The sequence below is a fragment of the Bradysia coprophila genome (genome assembly GCF_014529535.1).
Source record: "Bradysia coprophila strain Holo2 chromosome IV unlocalized genomic scaffold, BU_Bcop_v1 contig_84, whole genome shotgun sequence".
NCBI lineage: Eukaryota > Metazoa > Arthropoda > Insecta > Diptera > Sciaridae > Bradysia > Bradysia coprophila.
The window spans coordinates 490,244-512,660 of NW_023503376.1; the positions used below are offsets into that span (position 1 = coordinate 490,244).

At 36.9% G+C, this 22,417-nt stretch overlaps 2 protein-coding genes and 1 long non-coding RNA gene across 17 annotated transcripts in view; 2 read left to right on the top strand and 1 right to left on the bottom strand.

Moving 5' to 3' along the window:
- The first annotated feature begins 1,370 nt into the window (after positions 1 to 1,370).
- On the top strand, positions 1,371 to 16,771 carry LOC119072686. The gene is made up of 3 exons (XR_005086902.1): positions 1,371 to 1,381; positions 16,272 to 16,275; positions 16,588 to 16,771. It is a non-coding gene; the product is annotated as an uncharacterized LOC119072686 (long non-coding RNA).
- Positions 3,106 to 6,286, top strand: LOC119072670 (integrin beta-nu). Its single transcript, XM_037177931.1, has 7 exons — positions 3,106 to 3,324; positions 3,387 to 3,653; positions 3,717 to 4,141; positions 4,209 to 4,412; positions 4,472 to 5,120; positions 5,176 to 5,251; positions 5,312 to 6,286. Exons 1-7 carry the CDS (start codon positions 3,258 to 3,260, stop codon positions 6,081 to 6,083), a joined length of 2,460 nt encoding a protein of 819 aa, XP_037033826.1. The 5' UTR covers positions 3,106 to 3,257; the 3' UTR covers positions 6,084 to 6,286.
- Positions 16,772 to 18,040: 1,269 nt separating the features above from the next.
- LOC119072671 (GTPase-activating protein skywalker) overlaps positions 18,041 to 22,417 on the bottom strand; it is a 75,195-nt gene continuing 70,818 nt past the window's right edge. For 10 of the 15 annotated variants that reach the window (XM_037177947.1, XM_037177939.1, XM_037177937.1 and 7 more), the window contains 3 exons: positions 20,051 to 20,209; positions 19,118 to 19,338; positions 18,041 to 19,047 (listed from right to left, as the gene is read on the bottom strand). In XM_037177947.1, coding sequence (XP_037033842.1) covers positions 18,906 to 19,047; positions 19,118 to 19,338; positions 20,051 to 20,209 — 522 coding nt within the window. In that variant the 3' untranslated portion in view covers positions 18,041 to 18,905. Of the gene's footprint in view, positions 19,048 to 19,117; positions 19,339 to 20,050; positions 20,210 to 21,666; positions 21,730 to 22,417 lie in introns of all 15 variants that reach the window. The other 5 variants (XM_037177942.1, XM_037177945.1, XM_037177934.1 and 2 more) reach the window with 4 other exon arrangements.

Genomic DNA, 22,417 nt, shown 5'->3' on the forward strand with positions numbered 1-22,417 from the left:
TACCAAGATAAACAAAAATGCTCTAGAGGGATAAGTGGGAAAGATGATTTTTCCTTCATTCGCTTTCTCCACTTACTCATAGATATTCTAATCCGTTGCCCATTCGCAACGTCAAAAATATCGAACGTCCTATTTTCTAGGCAGATAGAAAAATTTGTGCATTTTGAAGGTATACTGCAGAACAATTTTTTGCTTAGAATCATGCCAAGTAAAAATAGTTTGTCAAAAGTTTAATCCTTCATTTCTGATATGAAAAAGCCCACTCCACCAGGAAGAAATTGGTTATGCTCAATGGTGTATCTCAACCTATTAAACGTATAAATAAAAATTACGATTTCAAACGTAATCCTGACATCCCAATTGTTCTTTCTACTTAAAAGAATTCCGAGAAGTCAGGGTAAGTGTTAGAAAAATGGTTCTGAGAGCACTGTCTGACATCCTTTGTTTATTTTGTTTATCATCAACTTCAAAAACGACTTGAATCAGTTATCTGCCAACTTCAATAAATTTTATTCATTCATGGCCCATTTATTCCGAATTTTATCAATCTATTAATCCATCTCGTTAACACCAGTTACTTTTCGTCACGAAAAGTAAAGCCACCACTGAACCAGTGAAAAAAGACCATTCATACGTTACCCCAAGGGGGTTACCCAAATGAGGCATGATAAAATTCACTTTTCGCAACGCCGTTGCAGAAATTACTATTTCCTAACTAGTGTTAAAATATCCGACGTCGTTTAAGAAAACGTTGTTCCTCACGTATGCTACAATAATGTTTTAGCTCATGGCTTATTATTGGGAATTTCAGTTCTCAAAATTCTAAAAATTCTTAAAAAATTCTAAAATTTCTCAAAATTCTCAAAAATTCTTAAAAATTCTTAAAAATTCTTAAAAAATTCTTAAAAAATTCTTCAAAAATATTTTGCATTTACAGTCGAAGAAAAATAGATTTCGGTTTTTTCAACGATGTTATTTAATCCACATGCGATTTACAAGTTATATGTACATACATAAATATCGTAACATTGGTAATGAATGTGGGATAAATAGCATTGATTGGATTGTATTGCCAGTTTCTTATATTTCTTCGACTGTAATATGATTAAATTTTTCGTTTACTCCCTTGACTGAAAGTCAGGGTTTATGCAAAATAACCTTAAATGTCCGTAACGACAAGTTCAATATGATATTTTGAAAATGTTCTACATTGGCTTAAAACGTTAAATACAGAAAACATCCATACACTTGTTACCGCGATAACTCAAGTAATTCTTTACCTACTGATTTTCAAAATTTTGGTTTTAATCGATGGAGAATGAAATCATGAGGCTAGGTTCGTATATGGTGAAAATTTTTTGGAATCGGACACACCATTTTTGTTTCCGGACGTTTATGGTGCTATCGATAGGGAATTTAAAAGTGATCATTTCGTTGAAGATGTTTTTTTTAAACAACCTCTCCGGCTCGGGGCGACTCTAAGAAAATTTCAAAATTTCAAAATCATGACTATTTCAGAAAAATTTACCCCGATGGTTTATCTAATGGTAGTTTGTAGAGAATCGACAGACGATTCTAATAAAAGTATCGTCGGGTCGAAAGGTTGTAGCTGTGAGTAAGTGTGAGGCATCAAAGTCCAATTTTATGGTTTTGTCAATGAGCACCCCAACCGATTTTTCATTTTATTGGCTTAAAATGAAGGCTAGCACATCCCATTTAACATATCAAAAAACTGAGAGTGGGTTTTTCAATTTTTTCAAAAAATCTTAAAACACTTTCTTCTGGGTGCCCACATTTCTCAGATTTTTTAATGGAAATGTATGGAAAGTTGTGAATGTGGACAACTTTCACTAATTTTTTCACCATCGGGAAGCTTTCTGGTCATGTCTAGCTCATCCACTGATGGGAAAAGCTTCAGTTGCTACTACATCTCATAGTCTGAGACCGCACCTTTCCAAAAATACCATACTTGCCCTATTCGCTATCTGGCTTGTATTCTTTACGATGTCAAATATGTGAGTAAGTCGACTTACTCGAAAGATTTTTGAGGCAGTTTTTTGTTTCCATTTTTAACGGAAATAAAGTTTATCCAGTCCAATATCCAATATCAAATAAGGTGGTTATGGACTCATTTAATGAAGTTCACATGTAAGGTGATACATTCTGATATCATTCTGAACCTTCAACTCACAGCTCTCTTTGTTTCTTCAGAAAATTAAATTAATTTTGAGTTTTCTAAACGGCCAGTGGAAATAAAAGAGATACACAATTAATGATGTAGCAAATAGACCATTCTTGTAACGCTTTTTCATCTGTCTTTAATTTTGTGTTCTTAAAAACGCCAGCTTAATTAAAAATGGTAAGAAGACTGGGACTGCAATTATTGGAAAACTTATTAAGTCTTCAGTCAAGCGACCATACCCACCTAAGAGTCTTCACATAAATTAATGGTCGTATCAGACACAACTTCATCCGATAAAATGAAATTTTGAATTGTTCGATTTTATAACCGTAATTAGCTAAATGAATTGCATGAATTTTGTTTACAGCAAAAACATAAAAATTCTTAAAAAATTCTTTAAAAATTCTGAAAAATTCCTAAAAATTCCTAAAAATTCCTAAAATTCTTAAAAATTCTTAAAAAATTCCCAATAATAAGCCCTGGTTTTAGCTAGTTGAATTCAAGAACTCGCCGGCTATTGCTAAAAACCTCTCATTCGCTAAAAAATCCTTTCTGCGTTAGGAAAATATTTATTATGCAACTCAGTATCATAATGCAAACTTTAGACGATCTGTTGCATAATTCGTTGTATAAATCTCGGTGCAAAGTACTTTATTTGGCTCACACATCTAGATCCCAATAAAGTATTTTGCACTCGATGTCGTAAATAACTAAAACAGCACTCACCTATATCGGCTATTTTGTTCATCGCTGTCGATAACGAATGACATAGTCGTTCGTCCGTAAAAGGTTTATCCGAATCAATGCATTTCCAGCTCAAAACCCGTACAGTTTTTTTTTTAGATAAGATTATGTTTACCTATTCGACGATACGAAACGTATACCTCTGTGAGCTTATCAATAAAGATAAAAGTGATTCGTCTATGCATAACATTAGATAAACGTATTTCGAACAGTGCGTGTGTCTTATTCACCTGAAAATTTGAGGCGTTCAGATTGTGATTGGAATTTTATATTTTCCGTGTTCAATTACTTCAAGTGTTGTTGCATCGCTATTTGGTCCAAGAACCCGAACATGAAGGCAACGTTGTTGCTGTTTGCAATTACCTGTTCATTCGGCGTTCAATATTCTAATGCGGAGGGTAACTGTGATTCGTAAACGTTCTATTGGATTACCGGTGCGTTATGCAAGAGTTTATTTCAGGTGAACTGTGTCTGCTGTACGAATCGTGTGGAAAGTGTCTGACCGCCGATCCAATTTGTTCTTGGTGCATCGATCCCAATTACGATATGCAAAAGCCGAGGTGCGGAACAAATGCGAGATTGAAGGCTTTGAATTGCAAAGACATTTACGATAACACGCCCATGCAAATCGAAGTCAAACAAAATTCTTCGACTCACGATTTCGCTAAAGATAGTCTCGATGCCGTGCAAATACAACCGCAAAAAGTGAAAATTACATTGAAACGAGGTAGTATACTGACTCTCAGACGAGGTATTTCGTTATGAGTACTCATGCCGGTTATAACTTTAGGTCAAACTCAAAAATTCAAATTGAAATTTCGTCCAGCCAAAAATTATCCATTGGACTTGTACTATCTGATGGACCTGACATGGTCTATGCAGGAGCATAAGGAAATGTTGTTCAGGGTTGGTAACGATCTGGCGCTGACGCTTGAAAGATTAACGGAAAACTATCTGATTGGTTTCGGCAGTTTTGTGGATAAGCCTGCCATGCCGTTCGCACCGATGGGTAAAGAAAAGGACAATCCGTGTGCGTTGGCCGGCGATCATTCACATGTCTGTGAGAAAACGTACGGTTTTCGACATCAGCAGCTACTTACTAGTAATGTGAAAGAGTTCAAAGAGAAAGTCAATGCGTCGGCAGTCTCTGCAAATTATGATAATCTCGAGGGAGGTTTGGACGCTCTGATGCAGACGATAGTGTGTCAGGAACGTGTAGGTTTTTTACAAAGCTTTCGAAAAAGCACGAAAGGTGGGAACTTACGATAGTTAATATTCTCAGATCGGTTGGCGTAATCAATCCCGAAAAATTGTGATACTGGCGACTGATGGTCTGATTCATTTTGCTGGTGATGGTAAGCTTGCCGGTGTGGTGAAAAAGAATGACAAAAAATGTTACCTGGACGAGAACGGCGACTATACGGCATCCCTCGAAATGGATTATCCATCGCTCGAAGAGATTTATCGTGAACTCCTGCGACGAAAGGTCAGTCGTGCATTGCCGTTGTGCCCGAGCGAACACTGTGTTGTACCAATTTGTTGCAGGTAAACGTTTACTTTGCCATCCGTGGCAGCGGTAGCTCCATTGGAAAAATGAAAAGCTATTACGAGCAACTGCACAAACTGACCGAAGAAATTTCCGAACTGGGCGTGATCGAAGAGGATTCTTCGAACATATTGCAAATGGTCAGCGATGGATACTATGAATTCGTCAAGAGGATCCAGTTCTTCGACAATGCTCCGTCAAATCTTCATGTAAAATACGAAACGAGATGTGGCAAGGAGTTCTTCAGCCCGCGCGAGCAATCTAAGTGCGAAAATGCCGAAATGGGCGAAGAATACGAATTTACGATCAGTGTAACAGCGCTGGAATACCCGGACGAAGATGCTAGACGTCAAACATTTCGCATTGAAGAGACCAGTACGAGCTCGGAGTACATGGAGGTCGAGGTGAATATTGAAGATGACTGTCCGTGTTTGGTGGACAACGATGCACAGGAGAACAGTCCCATTTGTAATTTGCATGGAAAGTTGAGCTGCGGCATGTGTCTGTGCGACAGTGGATTCTCTGGGAGAACGTGCGACTGTGACCTATTGGACTATGCCAGCAGTAAGGAATTGGATCAAAAATGTCGGTTACCGATAACGGATCGCAATGGTACTACGACTCTTGGCGCAATTTGCTCCGATCGAGGTTTGTGTCACCTGAATCAATTCCCTTTTTTTAGTATAGAATTTCTTGTCTTCAGGCGAGTGCTCGTGCGGAACGTGCTACTGTAATTTTGGATTTAGTGGGGAGTTTTGCGACTGTTTCGAATGTCCGTAGTAAGTGATTGTGCGTCCATCCTCTGAATCCAATTTTTGATATGGATTTTGTCTTGTCAGTTATCAGGGTAGACCTTGTGGAGGTTCGGAACGAGCATACTGTGACTGCGGCGAATGTAAATGCCTCGATGGATGGACTGGCGAACGATGTGATTGTCAGACGTCACAAGCATCATGCATAGCACCGAATAGTGACAAGATCTGCTCTGGCCACGGTTCGTGCGATTGCGGCAGTTGTAAATGTGCATCGAACTTTTATGGATCGTTTTGCGAAATGACATCGACGGCTGTAAATGCACTTTGTCTGTACTATGAACCGTGCGTCAATTGTTTATTGGATCGCAATGAATTCAACAATTGTACGGACTTAGAGGAACGTTGCATGGCCAAAGACGGCACGAAATTTTATTACGAATTCGTCGACGACATATCCCAATCACAAGTGCAGTGCATAATTCGGTATACAACCAGTGAAGGGGTGCAGTGTGACAAAAAGTTTACTTACCAGATCAATGAACAGAGCGAAAGTTCTCTGCAAGTTTTGCGAACCGAATGCAAAAAGGGTCTGTCGGTGGGATCGGTCTTTCTTATCACAATAGTGACCACACTTGTTTTGGGCATGTTATTGATATTGTTGATCAAACTGATCAACTATACGCGGGACAAACGTGAATTCGCTCGATTTGAAGAGGAGAAAAATAAGCACACGGAATATTCGCTGCAAAGTCCCATCTACAATTCTCCCATCCGATCTTATCAAATGCCGGCAGAGTTAAGTGGTTCAGCATTCGAAATGAATCGACTGTCAGCGATGAGTACTACTAGTAAGTAAATTAGTTCCTTGTTAGGGTAAGACTTTAAACGTTTCACGATTGCATGTCTGTTTGTGTAGGATAGTATTTATGTACAGTACAGACATCGATGATCACTGCAAGGAAGTTTATTCTCAGATTTGAGGATTTCTCTTTAAATATTTATAGTCCTAATCCGAAGGAAAGTTTAATTTGCTTGCAAAGAATTAAAGAGACTGCCGCACGAAATTGTACTGACCGATTTTAAGTAGAATAAGAAAAATGTTTTCGCTAGAAGAAACGCATTTCATCCATAAGTGTTACTCTAAATAGAGAGTACTGAAACTGAACAGTGCATTATACAAATTTGTAATTTTTACAGTGTGTTGCTAGGAATTTTTGTAAAGTTTTGATTTTCGAAAAAATAAAGATTCTCAAAATATTTTTGGGTAAACAATGGAAGTAACAGATTCGCTGATTAACTTAATATTATGACGTTTATCCGTTCATAAAAGAGAAGACGATAAGAACATTAACACGTTCCAGTGGTTAGTTCATATAAATTACAGAATGGAACGTGACAGCAACAATCCTACAATGTCTTTGCTACAGCCACTGCTGAATGAGTTTTCGAAATTAATTGAGATTACTTTTGAACAACAACTGAGCCCGAATTTTTTGTTGATTACTGATATTTTCTGCACTATCTGCACCATATCGGATTTACGGAGTTACGGAGGGCAGAAATGTTAGAAAACGAATTAACATATAGTGCACGTACTCGTAGACAGAGATGGGAAATTACCGGTAATTTATTTATTGTCGGTAATATTACGTAATATTACGGTAATATTACGTAACATTGGGTAATATTACCGAAATCTTAAATTACCAATATTACCGATGTAGTAAATACCAATACAAAATTGTAACAATTCGATATTTTACTATCAGACTCATGCGAAAGTTGAATATTATTCAGCAATATGTTCTTTGCGAAAATTATCCTTTGTACGGTGGACTATTTTCTGTTCATTTTTCGTGAATTTTACGTGAAACTCAACTTTCGCATGTGTCACACGGTAAACCAGTACCTTCGATACTGCTACATAATTGATTGCTTATGAAACAACTTTGTGATACTCGGAAACTCACTCGTGTGTTTTTGAGCAACTTGTTTGATTGACTCTACATTTGTCAAAAAGACAGTAACCGGAGCTTGTTGCTGGAAAACACCTTTATCACATAAAAGAATTACTTTCTCAACATGGAATGTAAACTACTATTACATGCGTCACTTTGAGCTTTCCTCAGTATAGTATAGTTTTACTGAACAAGACAATAGGTAAAAATGAATGAATTACATTAGCAGCATGGAGACTACTATTACATGCTTCACTTTGAGCTTTGTTGAGTAAAGTATAGTTTGACTGAACAAGAATGTGGAATCTTACTTCTTGCGTAGATGTTTCCAAATGTTTGTTTCGACTATTCAGATAACCAAACTCGTATTCGGCTAGTTGAAGAAGGGGTACACGAGTCGGAAGACTTGGAAGCACTTGTGTTACGTTATCACGCTAGATTGTATGTCGCTACCACAATATTCAACGATGGCAGTGCCGGAAACTCGGTCTTTTAGGATACGAAATTTGAAATGAAATTTCATTTGCTAACAATTTCAGGTTTCGATCTAAGCCCGTGTTCTTATGAAGTGACAGAAGACCGAGTTGCCGACGGCGTCATTCAATGACAACTCTGAGAGAAATCGTAAAAATCCACGCTCTTTAAATTATCAATTTAGGTTGAAGCTCATTCAAATGTGTATACTACTCGACTATTTTTGAACAAGTTGTTTAACTAGGCTGAACTAGGCCTAACTAAAACAAAATTATACGATAAAATACACGTGAATTTGCTAAAAACGAGTAATTTTTGTTGAAAACGATTAAAATTTACAATATGTTAACTGATTTTTGGTAATATTACGTAACTTACGTAATATTACCGAGGCTTTAAATTACCAATATTACCGAGCTTCGGGTAATATTACGTAATTTTACGTAATATTACCGGGTAATATTACACGGTAATATTACGGGCCCATCTCTGCTCGTAGAATTCCATGCTACTTCAGTTCTTTAAGTTTTTCCTTTGTGTTCTTTCATGGTGTTTGCCATGAGAAGCTGTGAGCCTTTGAATGGGGTCATGTATGAAAAATACACGGAAAAAAATAAAATTATTCAAACTAAATTTAATTGTGAAAATTTGGTTCGAAAGTATAAATATTTGTCACAAATATTTCAAATATTTATGAGAAATAAATTACAAATTATTTGTCATAAATAAAATGAATTGTCAATGAATGAATTTGTCAAAAACCAGACTCGATCATTTTATTTTGCGTTAACCTTATTTTCAATTATTTGTCACAAATATTTTTAAATATTTCTGACAAATAATTTTGAATGTATTAGTATTTCTCCTAAATATTTTGTTGTGCCTGTTCCGATATTGCATGTCATCTATCTGTTAAGAACTTGTCCAACTTTCATGTTTCAAAATCTTCTGGAAGAAGTCAGGCCTATTATTTGGGAATTAATTCCCAAAATTCCCAAATATTCCCAAATATTCTCAAATATTGAACTGAAGTGAAGAAGTCGTCTGTAGAGACGCAGATGTCTTCACTCAGGAACTACCCTTTAAATATTTGAACGATCAGTGGATATTATCCTTATAAACTTTTTAATACACAAAATGACCTGTTTTAAGCCGATGGAGGAACCCCAAAAGATTTAAGTGTTAAGAGCAATGAAAATAACACTTTGTTCATAAGGAATATGAATTGACATTGCCTAATCACGTCAAGCACATTACGTCCGAGGTTCCAAATTTTTGGGAATATTTGGGAATTTTTGGGAATATTTGGAAATATTTGGAAATATTTGAGAATTTTTGGGAATATTTGGGAATATTTGCGAATTTTTGGGAATATTTGGGAATATTTGGGGAGTAGAAGATTGACGAAATGTATACGATAGAAAATACCTGCTGTAATGTCGCTGTATATTCCTAAGTCACTCGTGAACAGCTACTCTTAGCTTTCTTTTGAATTTCGACTGACCGAAATCAGCGCTTTTTTTTCGGGACTTTCTTATATACTACCACTACATATAAGAAAGTTCCGAAAAAAATGGGGCTGATTTCGGTCAGTCGAAATTCAAAAAAACTCTTAAAAAAACTTCTGATGGATGTCATTAAATGTCAGTGGCATTTAGACACGACTTATAAAGCCTGGTTGATAACAATACAAAAAAAGAAACCTAACATTTTGGCAGAATATATTCAAAAGGATTAATTTTTTGGAATTAATTCCTAAATATTCCCAAAAATTCCCAAATATTTCCAAAAATTCCCAAATATTCCTAAAATTCCCAAATATTCTGAAATATTCCCAAAATTCCCAAATATTCCCAAATATTCTTAAATATTCCCAAAATTCCCAAATATTCCCAACATTCCCAAATATTCTCAAATATTCCCAAAATTCCCAAATATTCCCAAAATTCCCAAATATTCCAAAATATTCTCAAATATTCCCAAATATTCCCAAAATCGATTCCCAAATAATAGGCCCTGGAAGAAGTTGATGAACTTTTTCGAAAAACATTGGAAAATATTTGCAACATTAAAATGACACCGAACATTTGGAGACAAACATCGTTACCTTTTTCATTGACTGGAATTGGCATAAGAAAACTCGAAGATTTGGCGATTCCCAAAATTTATCAAACATTTTATTAGGTCAACTGAATTTGGACATCGTTGACACCGAAATCAAAAGATTGATCGATGATCTGCCGTCCAGCCTGGTATCAGACACAGAAGCTAAACGTGAAAACCAAACAAATTGGGATTACCCGAATATGAAATTAATTTTCGAAACATTGTTGAGCAATGCTGACCAAACAGATAGAGCTTACTTGCATCATCCAAAAACGAATCGTCAAAGTAGTTGCAAGTGATACCGTTGTCTAAGTTGGGCTTACTTTTGAACAACAATACAGCTCGAATTGCGATTGCCATAAGTTTGGGAGTGAAAGTATGCGAAAAACACACTTGCCGATGTGGAAAAACTGTTGAAGAAAACGGCCACCACGGTTTATCATGCATTAGGATCGCTGGCAGAATTCAGAGACATGTAGGATCCAATAAAGTAACCTTGAATGCCTTATCTAAAATCGATTTCCCGAGCATGCTAGAACCGCCTGGAATAAGCAGATCGGACGGCAAGCAAGTTGAAGGTGATACACTCCTTGGGAGCGAGGAAAATCTTTCGTTTGGGATGCTACAGTAAGCGACACTGTTGCTCCATCGTACCTGGCCCAATCAGCGAAAATCGCTGGCACGGTCGCAGACCAATTATAAACATAATCACTGCATGGCATTAAAACGTGACTACATATTCACTCCTATCGCTTTTGAAACGTTCGGGCCAATGGGAGAGGACAATAAGAAATTCATAAATAAAATCGGAAAACTGTTGCAACAAATAACTGGAGAAAAGCGATCGACCTTGATACAACCATATTCAAAGAAAGTTAATACAACGAGAGGAAATTGTGCATCAATTTTGAAAACGTTTGAAAATGACGATGCTAATGCCGTTTCAAACATATTTGAATTGTTATAAATCGAAAAACTATTTAAAAATTTAAGAATTTAAATATTTTTAAAAATATTTTTTACATTTACGGCAGATGAAGTCGTTTAGGGATGAATTCATCTGTTGTCCACATTCACTGCAAAAATAAGCGATGACTAACGATTAGTGTTATATAGTAAACTGAATGGTTTAGCGAATGAAGTAAAAGATTTTTGGCTGAACTCTAGGCCATAGTTATAAAAAGAAGTAGCAGATTATATGATTTTACTGTTTACCACGTTTCATCGTTGTTTCTGACATACTATTAACCTACCTACGACGAAAATAGTTTGTTCTGGCATTAGAACGGGCCCTCACAAGAATATTTTAATATCGATCTTAGTGTGTCTACTTTGAAGGTATTGACGAAGTATAAGAATGAAATTTATAAAATAAATTTTAATTGAAAGATCGACGAAATTTGAACTGTTCGCCACGAGAAACTCTTCAGTGACAAATCATTTTTTAGTGAGTCCAGTCTTCATCATGTGACACTAATATTGCCATTCTGTTGAGTAACCTTTTCACACTTAAGTTAGCTGATCAGTAAATGGAAAAGCAAAAAGTTCAAACAACACTGGTATTCACGAACAACGCTAGACATGCTGAAAATTGTATTAAAATCAACGCCAAAAATGCTAATTATTTCCTCTCACTCAGCAGTAAAAATATCAGAAGAATAACATCCATTCTTACTGGCCATTGCATCCTAAAGAAGTACTTATATTATGGGTCTAGCAGGTTGTGCAACAACTGTGGAGACATACAATCAGCCGAACATTTTTTATGCAAATGTGCAGCTTACAAGTCGGTTCGGCTAGAGATAAAACTGGATCCACAACATAATTTCCGGTCGTCTGGATTCACCATATTTACGGAGCCAGATCAACCTAAACGTAAACACGGACGGCAGACTACTGGGGTGAGATTTCATTCGATTGAACAAATCGAGAACGGAATACGGACTGAACTTTCCATTTAACAACGCATGTCGAGCATTCAACTACGCTGCAGTTACAGTGGATCCAACGGTACCGTTTGCACGGTTTTAAAAAGAAATTGTTAAGCTGCCGGATGAAGCGTTTCGAGAACTCGTTGCACTGTGATAACAGATAAGATGATAAGGAAAACGAATTGAGAAATTTTATATTGACCCAGGTGGTAGCTCGTGATAGGTTATCTGATTGAAAGGGCCCAACAGGGTAAAAAGTGCCATCAACGGAACTAAGAGTATGAAACTCCAAAATTATGCAAAAAACAGGTTCATAAGACCAATCAATGGTCAAAATACCGAGTAAGTTCTGTACCTCGAACGTGTGAAAAAAAATCAGAGATCTTTTACCTCCAAACAAACATTTTTTGAGAATTTTTTCAGATTTTTACATCAACACACTAGGGAGGAATAAATGTAAAACGAAAATCACATTTTCGTATATAGCTCCACCATTTCACCATAACTCCAATTTTGGAGTTTCATACTCTACTAAAATGGCTCGCTGTGATTCACTTCACGTTATACTCTTCACTGAGTATATAGAAGTAAAGGACGGATTAGGCTTAATTCATCCACTGATGATAAGCATTTACCCTCGCACGAGAGTGGATCGTACACTACTACGACTGCTGAATCACGGCTAGTAGCTGGTCTTAGAATGGGCTCGATGGTTTCCGGATGTGTCATATGGATCTACGTTGGCAACTAAAAGGTAGCTGAGAATTTTGGATGTGGCGAGAATGTACGTTATCAGTTTGAATGGACGAATGGGAAAAGGTGAAAATTCATCTACGATGGAGTTCTCTCCTGCTTTCGCTTTTCTGCAGTGATCTCCTGCAATGCTCTGATCGTTCCGTCAACGACTTTTCCGTTACGTATGCAACCTATGATCAGTCGTGGATTTGCACTTGCAACCTATAATCAGTCGTGGATTTGCCCGTTACGTATGCAGTCTGTAATCAGACGGAGTTGATCGAGTGCTCGTTGACCATTTCTTTCTGTTGGCAGTGTTCTAGTGACGAGTTCATTAGGATCGGAATGCAGAAAGTTGTTCGATTTTCAATGTGTTCCCTGGCTGGAAGATTGGTGGCTTGATGACTGGCTGAGCTACGCCAGAATCGTGAGTACGAGACGTGAACAGTTTTCACTTTTGTTTTTGGAACTCAGGCTCAACTCTTTTCTGTTCTTTGCTGCGTTTTTTGTGGTGATTTCTAAGCAGCTTTCCGCAATTTCCCAAGTTTCCATCAGCAGATAGCAATGTCTCAATGCAAACTATCCTACACTTGTTCATGGAAAGCTTTGCTGCTGTCTTGTGTAAGAGGCTAGTGGAAACAACTAAATATAGTTCTGCCGCTAGTTCTCGAGGTCGAAACAGCCTTATTTTTCTCAATGCATTCACTTAACGCGAATCCTGGGTAAGGGAAGAGTGCTTAAACTCTGTTTGTTCCTGTTGTTATTTTATTTATTCCCTTGACTGTAAGTCAGGGTCTTATGCCGGAAAATACCCTAGAATGTTTGTATATCAAAGGTTGTATGAAATGTTATGAAAAACGGAATTGTTTGTCCAAATATTTTACTTGTATACACGATAACTTGAGTAATTATCAACCAATTACCAATTTTATTTTTTTAATCGACGCAGAATTCAATTCCTGAGGTTAAGTTCGAAGATGGGCTATGTGGGATTAAGGATCTGGAAGTTATTCCAGAAAAACAGTATTTTCCACTGTTGGAAAATTCAATCAATCGAAAAAGATTACTTTGATGGAATTTGATTTTGTCGGTTAGTTATATCCAGCTATCACGCATGCATGATAGTCAGCTATCACGGTGATAGTCAGCTATCACGGTGATAGTCAGCTTCTTTATTCACGGTGATAGTCAGCTATCACGGTGATAGTCAGCTATCACGGTGATAGTCAGCTATCACGGTGATAGTCAGCTATCACGGTGATAGTCAGCTATCACGGATATCAGTATCATGATAGTCAGCTATCACGGTGATAGTCAGCTATCACGGTGATAGTCAGCTATCACGGTGATAGTCAGCTATCACGGTGATAGTCAGCTATCACGGTGATAGTCAGCTATCACCGGTGATAGTCAGCTATCACGGTGATAGTCAGCTATCACGGTGATAGTCAGCTATCACGGTGATAGTCAGCTATCACGGTGATAGTCAGCTATCACGGTGATAGTCAGCTATCACGGTGATAGTCAGCTATCACGGTGATAGTCAGCTATCACGGTGATAGTCAGCTATCACGGTGATAGTCAGCTATCACGGTGATAGTCAGCTATCACGGTGATAGTCAGCTATCACGGTGATAGTCAGCTATCACGGTGGTGATAGTCAGCTATCACGGTGATAGTCAGCTATCACGGTGATAGTCAGCTATCACGGTGATAGTCAGCTATCATGATATCACGGTGATAGTCAGCTATCACGGTGATAGTCAGCTATCACGGTGATAGTCAGCTATCACGGTGATAGTCAGCTATCACGGTGATAGTCAGCTATCACGGTGATAGTCAGCTATCACGGTGATAGTCAGCTATCACGGTGATAGTCAGCTATCACGGTGATAGTCAGCTATCACGGTGATAGTCAGCTATCACGGTGATAGTCAGCTATCACGGTGATAGTCAGCTATCACGGTGATAGTCAGCTATCACGGTGATAGTCAGCTATCACGGTGATAGTCAGCTATCACGGTGATAGTCAGCTATCACGGTGATAGTCAGCTATCACGGTGATAGTCAGCTATCACGGTGATAGTCAGCTATCACGGTGATAGTCAGCTATCACGGTGATAGTCAGCTATCACGGTGATAGTCAGCTATCACGGTGATAGTCAGCTATCACGGTGATAGTCAGCTATCACGGTGATAGTCAGCTATCACGGTGATAGTCAGCTATCACGGTGATAGTCAGCTATCACGGTGATAGTCAGCTATCACGGTGATAGTCAGCTATCACGGTGATAGTCAGCTATCACGGTGATAGTCAGCTATCACGGTGATAGTCAGCTATCACGGTGATAGTCAGCTATCACGGTGATAGTCAGCTATCACGGTGATAGTCAGCTATCACGGTGATAGTCAGCTATCACGGTGATAGTCAGCTATCACGGTGATAGTCAGCCATCACGGTTATAGTTGGCTATAGTCAGTCAGGTGAAAGTCAGCTATCACGCATGATAGTTTTCTAGCCATGTCATAAAATATTTATAAAATTTTATGAACAACCAATTTCTGAATCGTTATTCAAATGTATGGAATGACATTAAAAAACAATCATACAGAAAACTTTAAAACTCCCACGAGTGCGAAGTTTGCGGCCAGAGCGAAGCGAGGGCCGTAATTCGTACGAGTCGTGCTATTTTTTTTTCATGATTGAAGGTTTTGTGAATGTAGAAAGTACCGGGGGCTTCCTTTTTGTACATAAGTGTAAGGGAAGAACGTCTATCGTACTATTTTATATTGTACCAAAGTGAAAGAGTCCTCTAATCGTTCCAAATTCGCATCTTTTACTTTTGTTTAACGTTAACAATAAGACTATAAAACTGAATGATAGACAACTTATACGAGTGGGACCTTTGCGGGCAGAGCGCAGCGAGGGCCGTAATTCACACGAGTCTTTGTCTATTTTTGTATTGTTGATTAAAAATCTGGCCGCAAATTTACAAGCAAATAGAGAACAGAAAAAGTGGTTTTCCAAAGAACTTGTACACAAGCGAATGTTTTATATCAGTTATTTGTGATGTTTCGGAAGATTAACAACGGAAAAAAAAATGAAATTGATTAAAAATATATTGAAAAAATTGTCAGTCAAGGGACCTGACCCGCCCAAAAGGTGGGGCCTAGTTTTTTAGCTTCATTTTGATAGGCATTTCAGCTGTGGAATGACGATGAGAGTCGCCAGCTTGCTGTGATTCACTTCAGGTTATACTCGTCATTGAGTATACAGAAGCAAAGGACGGATTAGGCTTAGTCTAACCACTGATGGTAGTCTACCTCTATGGTGATAACTGAACGAAACCTTCTTATACGGCTTTTTTAGTAGAAATACAACGAAGAATAATTAGTGGACCTGCTTAGGCAAAAAATCGTGCATCTTTGAAAATCGTTATTACGATGATTGTATGTTGTTCCGTATCAATTCCTGATTATAAATTGATGTGGGGCCAAGACGGCAGCTCAACGGTTCTCTGGTGAGCAGCCGTTATGTCCCTTTTTTTTCTATGATTTTTCATTCGTAAGCGAGAAGAGATATCAATCCACTTCCAAAGGATAAGTTATAGAGAAAAGTCTAAATTTTTTTTTGGTGAAATTTATTTTTTGACATTTGAATCCAAAATGGCGGAAAAAATTGGTCAAAGTCGAAAAATATTTTTTTCTCAAAGGAAAATCTCTGAAACTGATAGAAAGACTGTAAATTCTGTAAAAAATTTTCTTCAAAAGGTTTATAGAGAATTTAAAGAGCTACGTTTTCGTTTTTTATTGATTGAAATCGGGCAGCTCGTTCCGGAGATATGTCCGTAACAGTGAAGTCATCATATGCTCTTCATGGAAAAATACATCGAAATTATTATTTTTTTCGTTAGAGTAAATAATCATACGTATTTCCATGACAATCGACCTAAAGTTGTATTTTCTGTAAATTTTAGTAACGCAAGGCGTAACCGAGTTTCATATTTTCACGAAAACATGCTCCCTGTTCTAGAATTTAAGGATTTTGAAGGATCTTTGGGTTTTTTGGATTCTCTTCAGGATTTATTGAACTGTTGAGGTGGTAGTGGGTCAGTTCCTAAAATTATGTCACTGCACATGCACAATATGTTCCCAGCTCTAGAACGTAAGTATTATGAAGGATATCTGAGATTTTATTGGGTTCCCTTCTGGACTTTTGGGATTGTTGAGGTTATATTATGTTAGTTCCTAAAATTCCACCACCTTACATAGTATACCATGCTATCAGTTCTAGAATTTGAGTAATTTGAAGGATTTGTCAAGTTTTTCTGGGTTTCCTTCTGGACTTGGATTATAGAACTCTTCAGATCCTAAAATTTAACCATTATGGTGCATCATCTGGATATTCAGGATTATTGAGAGTCATCTTAACAATCCCGTAAGTTCAAACGATATCCTGAGAAACCTCAAAACTCTAGAACTGGGAAGATAGTAGACCATGTTGGATGGAGGAATTTTGAGAACCAAAATACTACCATCTCATTAACACCAGAAGACCAGAAGGAAACCCAGAAAAACTTGACAAATCCTTCAAATTACTCAAATTCTTGAACTGATAGCATGGTATACCATGTAAGGTGGTGGAATTTTAGGAACTAACATAATATAACCTCAACAATCCCAAAAGTCCAGAAGGGAACCCAATAAAATCTCAGATATCCTTCATAATACTTACGTTCTAGAGCTGGGAACATATTGCGCATGAGCAGTGACATAATTTTAGGAACTGACCCACTACCACCTCAACAGTTCAATAAATCCTGAAGAGAATCCAAAAAACCCAGAGATCCTTCAAAATCCTTAAATTCTAGAACAGGAAGCATGTTTTCGTGAAAATATGAAACTCGGTTACGCCTTGCGTTACTAAAATTTACAGAAAATACAACTTTAGGTCGATTGTCATGGAAATACGTATGATTATTTACTCTAACGAAACAATAATTTCGATGTATTTTTACATGAAGAGCATGTGGTGACTTCACTGTTACGGACATATCTCCGGAACGAGCTGCCCGATTTCAATAAATAAAAAACGAAAACGTAGCTCTTTAAAGTCTCTATAAACCTTTTGAAGAAAATTTTTGCGAATTTACAGTCTTTCTATCAGTTTCAGAGATTTTCCTTTGAGAAAAAAATATTTTTCGACTTTGACCAATTTTTTCCGCCATTTTGGATTCAAATGTCAAAAAAAAAATTTCACCAAAAAAAATTTAGACTTTTCTCTATAACTTATCCTTTGGAAGTGGATTGACATCTCTTCTCGCTTACGAATGAAAAATCATAGAAAAAAAGGGACATAACGGCCGCTCACCAGAGAACCATTGAGCTGCCGTCTTGGCCCCACATCAATTTAGAATCAGTAATCGATACGGAACAACCTACAATCATCGTTATAACGACCTTCTAAGATGCACGATTAAGCCCATTTTTCAGCCTAAGCAGGTCCACTAAATGATGAGCTGCTGCTCGAAACGAACGAATTACATGAAAAAAACTGCAACATTTTTGTTTTTGTTTTTATGTTTCGTTGATTATATTTCCAGTTTTTTTTTTCTTCACAACAACACTAATTATATACTCGTAGCTTTATCATAATTATAAGTTTTTAAATTAAACAAAATTTCATAGAAAAAAAAACAATTATTTCGCTGTTGTAATTGAAGTAATTTCATTATTTTATTTTTATTTTTTGTTATAAATACTTAAATACGAACGAAAGTTTTTCTTTGCTTTAACAATTCAAATATTTTGTGTAATTTTTCCCTTTTCTATTGTTTCTTTTTCCATTTGTTTTTTGCTCTTTAAATAAAATTCAAAAAAACAAACTTTTTAATTTATATTTACGTATAGTCCGTACAATGCTAAATTTTGATTTTCTGTTGTTTTTCTCTTTTTAATCATCAAATATATTCATAATATACTTATAAAACGGCAAATATACTTTATGCGAGTAAAACTACAAACAGCATAATATGGAACAACAACAATAACAACAACAAAGATTTTTGTTTCAATTTTTTTTTTTAAATTTGGTTTCACAAAAATTACAATTAAATTCTTAGCTTCAAAGAGTGTGATAGGCAAATTGATAAAGGAAAACAAAATGAAGAGGGAAGAAAGATAGAACGGAAAGAAATACAATTAGGAATATGTACAACAATACAACAATATATTTTTGAAGAAAGTATATCTATGTCGATAAGAGGCGGCTCTTATGCGCACACACACATCCACAACTCCATCATTTTTATCCTTTTTTTATAGAACTAAAAAATACTTAACAAAATATTGCAGCGAATTTCAATTTCAATTTTTTTTAATTGGAAAAATGTAATTTTTACAACTTTTAGTTCACTTCCTCTCTTTTCTGATTCTGGTTTCGTAGCTCTGAACACCGCATAAACTCGAACGTGTTTACGCTCCACTAAAACCATACACTTCCAACACTCTTATTTCAAAGTCTCCCGATGGACACAACGGTGGATTGTTAAATGTCTGACATCGATCGGTTTTACCATATCGAATATTTTCGTCCATCCAAATAGCCTGACCCTCACTGTAACAATTCGAGAACAATTCGCTTAGACGAATTCAATTTCCATCTAAAAATTTCGATTTCAATTTACCCTCCGCCAATTGTAATCATCTTCGAATCGGCTGCCATGAACAGCTCAGAACCATGTCCCAAACCTTTATCACCTTCGATACCCACCCAGGGGTATCTAGCACGTTCGGGATACAAGGAAAACAGAAATGTTTCACCGGTGCCGAAGTAAGCCTGTCGATGGCCTTTGTCGTCTTTCAGATTTCGTTCGAACCAACGAGAAGAGCAATAAGCGCCGAATACCTGTTCGATGGAATTGAATTTTAACAACAATCAGAGTTTTGTAATGGGACTGGGACACGGATTGCTGTCGATGGTTTTAGGTGTTTAATCAGAGTGTATTGACCGAATTTAGTTCTGATAATGCTTAGGCAAGATGGCCGTACACTGTAACAGCGCAACATTATCGCAATAAGGGCGGTTCATCAACCAGTGCTACTTGTGTCTTCAAAGGCTCTTACAGCCTGTGATCAGCCAAAATAAATTCAAAATTATCAGTCATTGGTGGCACAGAGATCTCCAGATCGCATTGGATCTCTTTCTTTTTTCTTGCTTCGAATTAGACTTGTTCGTATCCATTCTCTGATAAAATCCTTACAACTCTTGGATTAACTTGGTGTACATACGGGATTTGCATCTTGTCGTGGATGTAGCATTTAAGTCTCACACTCACACATACATCGTAGTCGTCGGGTACGAACATGTCTTCAGCTATCGGTACAGTGGACGTCAGTGAAATTTAGGCATTTAGAACATGCACATTTGTTTGAGTGGACCAGCTGTTAAACAGCTGAAGCAAATTCATGTCAAAATTTCGCTGACGTTCTCTGTATAAAATCGTCGAACATTTTACCAAGACATCTTGAACCTCGACTGTAGTGTTCCCAAAAAAAAACTATCTCTTCGGCTCTACACACCTGCATTACCATAAGACAATATTTCTGTGAAAGCTCACCTCGTTATTACATGTTTTGATCATTAGCAATGTTGGTTCATGCATTTCCACTCGAACGTAAAATGTTGTCAATGAGCAACCGTGCTCTTCGGTTGTATATAGTAGTACCGGTTGGTACATGGTTATGCGTACCGGTAGCCATGACCACAATGTAAATAACTGGAAATATCGTAAAATTGAAATGAAAAATCGGTGAGAATAGGCGTGGACGACGGAACGAAAATACAAATCGAAAAATGAAAAAAACCAAAAAACAAAACGAAAAATTCATAGAAATCACGAAAATGAATTTTTTTTTTGTGGTTTATGCTCCAAATGCACCGAGCTAACGACTTATAACGGTGACGAAATCATAAGTTAAGAAAAGAAATCGTTTTGATGAAATTTGAACATAATCTGAAATATAAAATGTAAATGCAGCAGATGTGACTACTAGCAAATGCATCACATGTGTGTAGACATATAAATCGAAATAAAAATGGAAATTTTCTTCAGAAATCAAAAATGTCGAACGTCAATTCTATACTATATTGTAACAAACATGCAGTAGAGATACAATCTGAGCGCAGCTGCAGTAATATAATAAAGCTTTGGCCCAGTGTTTCTGTAATCTGAATGGCTGTGTCATAGTGTGTGCATCACGAGAAGGGGGTGCCTTGGTATTTTGAATTAGTTTTCGCAGTCAATGGCATTACGTGAAATGATTACAATTTACCCCACCAAATTATAGTTCCATTAGCGGTTGAAACGGTAAAAGTGTTAATGTTACATGGGTGTTTATGGGTCAGGGCCTATTTTCGAAAAATTGATTTCCCGAAAATGGGTTGTGGATGTGAATGTTAAGGGGATCTCTTCTCTTAAGTATAGCCTTTGTTTAACTGGTATTGTAAAATGTGTCAATGAAATATTTTCGCAACTCGAGTAGATTCGGTCACGGCATTTTGTTGAACTAAGTGTTCGATTCAACGTTTCGACATAATCGAACAAAATGAAATTGTTTTTCTCTCCAATCTGTTTTTGCCAATTATTTCCAAAAATTCTTATAAGTCAGAGGCAGTCAAATCTCAGCATAAATTTGCTTCTGCTGTTTCTCAGCTGATCCACACATACAATCGAAACTGTTTATACGTCCTGATACGGTTTTACTACTATTTCGTCAGCGCCAGCTTCAACCGTATAAACAGCTTTGATTGTATGTGTGGATCAGCTGAAGCAAATTCATGCTGAAATTTCAATGCCTCTGACTGTATAAAATCCTAGAAAAATGAAAATTAAATTAAAGCCAACCTCTATATCGCATATGCGTCAGTTTCGAATCTTAAAGCTCTTAACACCTCTTCCACGAACAATAATGCCTTCCGTTCAATTATTTTGGTGATTTTATGTATGTTACCGATGTGTCATAATGATGTGACTAGCAAGTTTAAATGACTCACATGCATGCAAAATAGTTCCTTTTTGAATTTCAGGCATGCAAACCACTTTGGCTAACAAAGCCAGCGTTAGAAGGGGACAAAAAAAAGCCAATAACCTGTTGCCAGATTTGTTACATCCAAAAGGGATTTATTTCCAACTCATAAAATCAGAAAACTCAACCAGACAATGTTCCCAATTACCTTTTGCGTACTCGCCTCTGGAATGTTTAGCGTAAATTTAGCAAGTGAATTAAAAAGGAGATTCTAAATTGGAAATGAAACGAATAACCATTATAGTAAACAGAGTTAAACATAGTTAAAGCCACGGGCGAAATGTACAATTCAACGGAACGAGATTAGTATTCGGGGGGAAAATAAGTTATGGATGGGATGAAGAGTCATATATGTACGGGAACATGTTTTAATGATATTTGGTAAACCCTTTTCTACCTTCCATAACTTTCATCAGCTCGGTAGCAATTTTATGTTTTAATTGAATTTAAATTTCAATTACGACACGAGTTAGTGTAAAGTGAATTTTCTCGTGGCGTTGGCTTAAAAAAATACGAATTTGATTTCGGAAAATTTAGCTTTCATACCACATTGACTCAAATAAAAGTAGCATCGGCCGTTGGCGTTCTTATACAACAGTTGAGTGCCAAATAAATGGAATTCATTTACGTTCTCATCAGAGTTAGCATGGTCAGCATAAAATTACGTAAAATAAGATCGAAGAGAGAATGTTTTATTAAAAAACGACCGTACGGTCAACCCAACTGTTTATCGTTCATTTCAACAAAATTCCAGTTCGAGAATAAAATATTTGTCTGACGAAAGTCAATATTACGGCTAATGTTGCGTAAAGGAAAGGGCATTAAGGAGGCATGGATGATTAGCTGGAGTTGCAGCAGTTTGACCAGCTCTGAGAAAAGTTAGCAGTTTTCCGAAATTT

What these genes read in the sequence shown, in the direction of transcription:
- LOC119072670 (XM_037177931.1), top strand. Translation starts at nt 3,258, where the DNA reads ATGAAGGCAACGTTGTTGCTGTTTGCAATTACCTGTTCATTCGGCGTT. An exon ending in TCAATATTCTAATGCGGAGG is followed by an intron (nt 3,325 to 3,386) that starts GTAACTGTGATT and finishes AGTTTATTTCAG; the next exon opens with GTGAACTGTGTCTGCTGTAC. An exon ending in CGCAATTTGCTCCGATCGAG is followed by an intron (nt 5,121 to 5,175) that starts GTTTGTGTCACC and finishes TCTTGTCTTCAG; the next exon opens with GCGAGTGCTCGTGCGGAACG.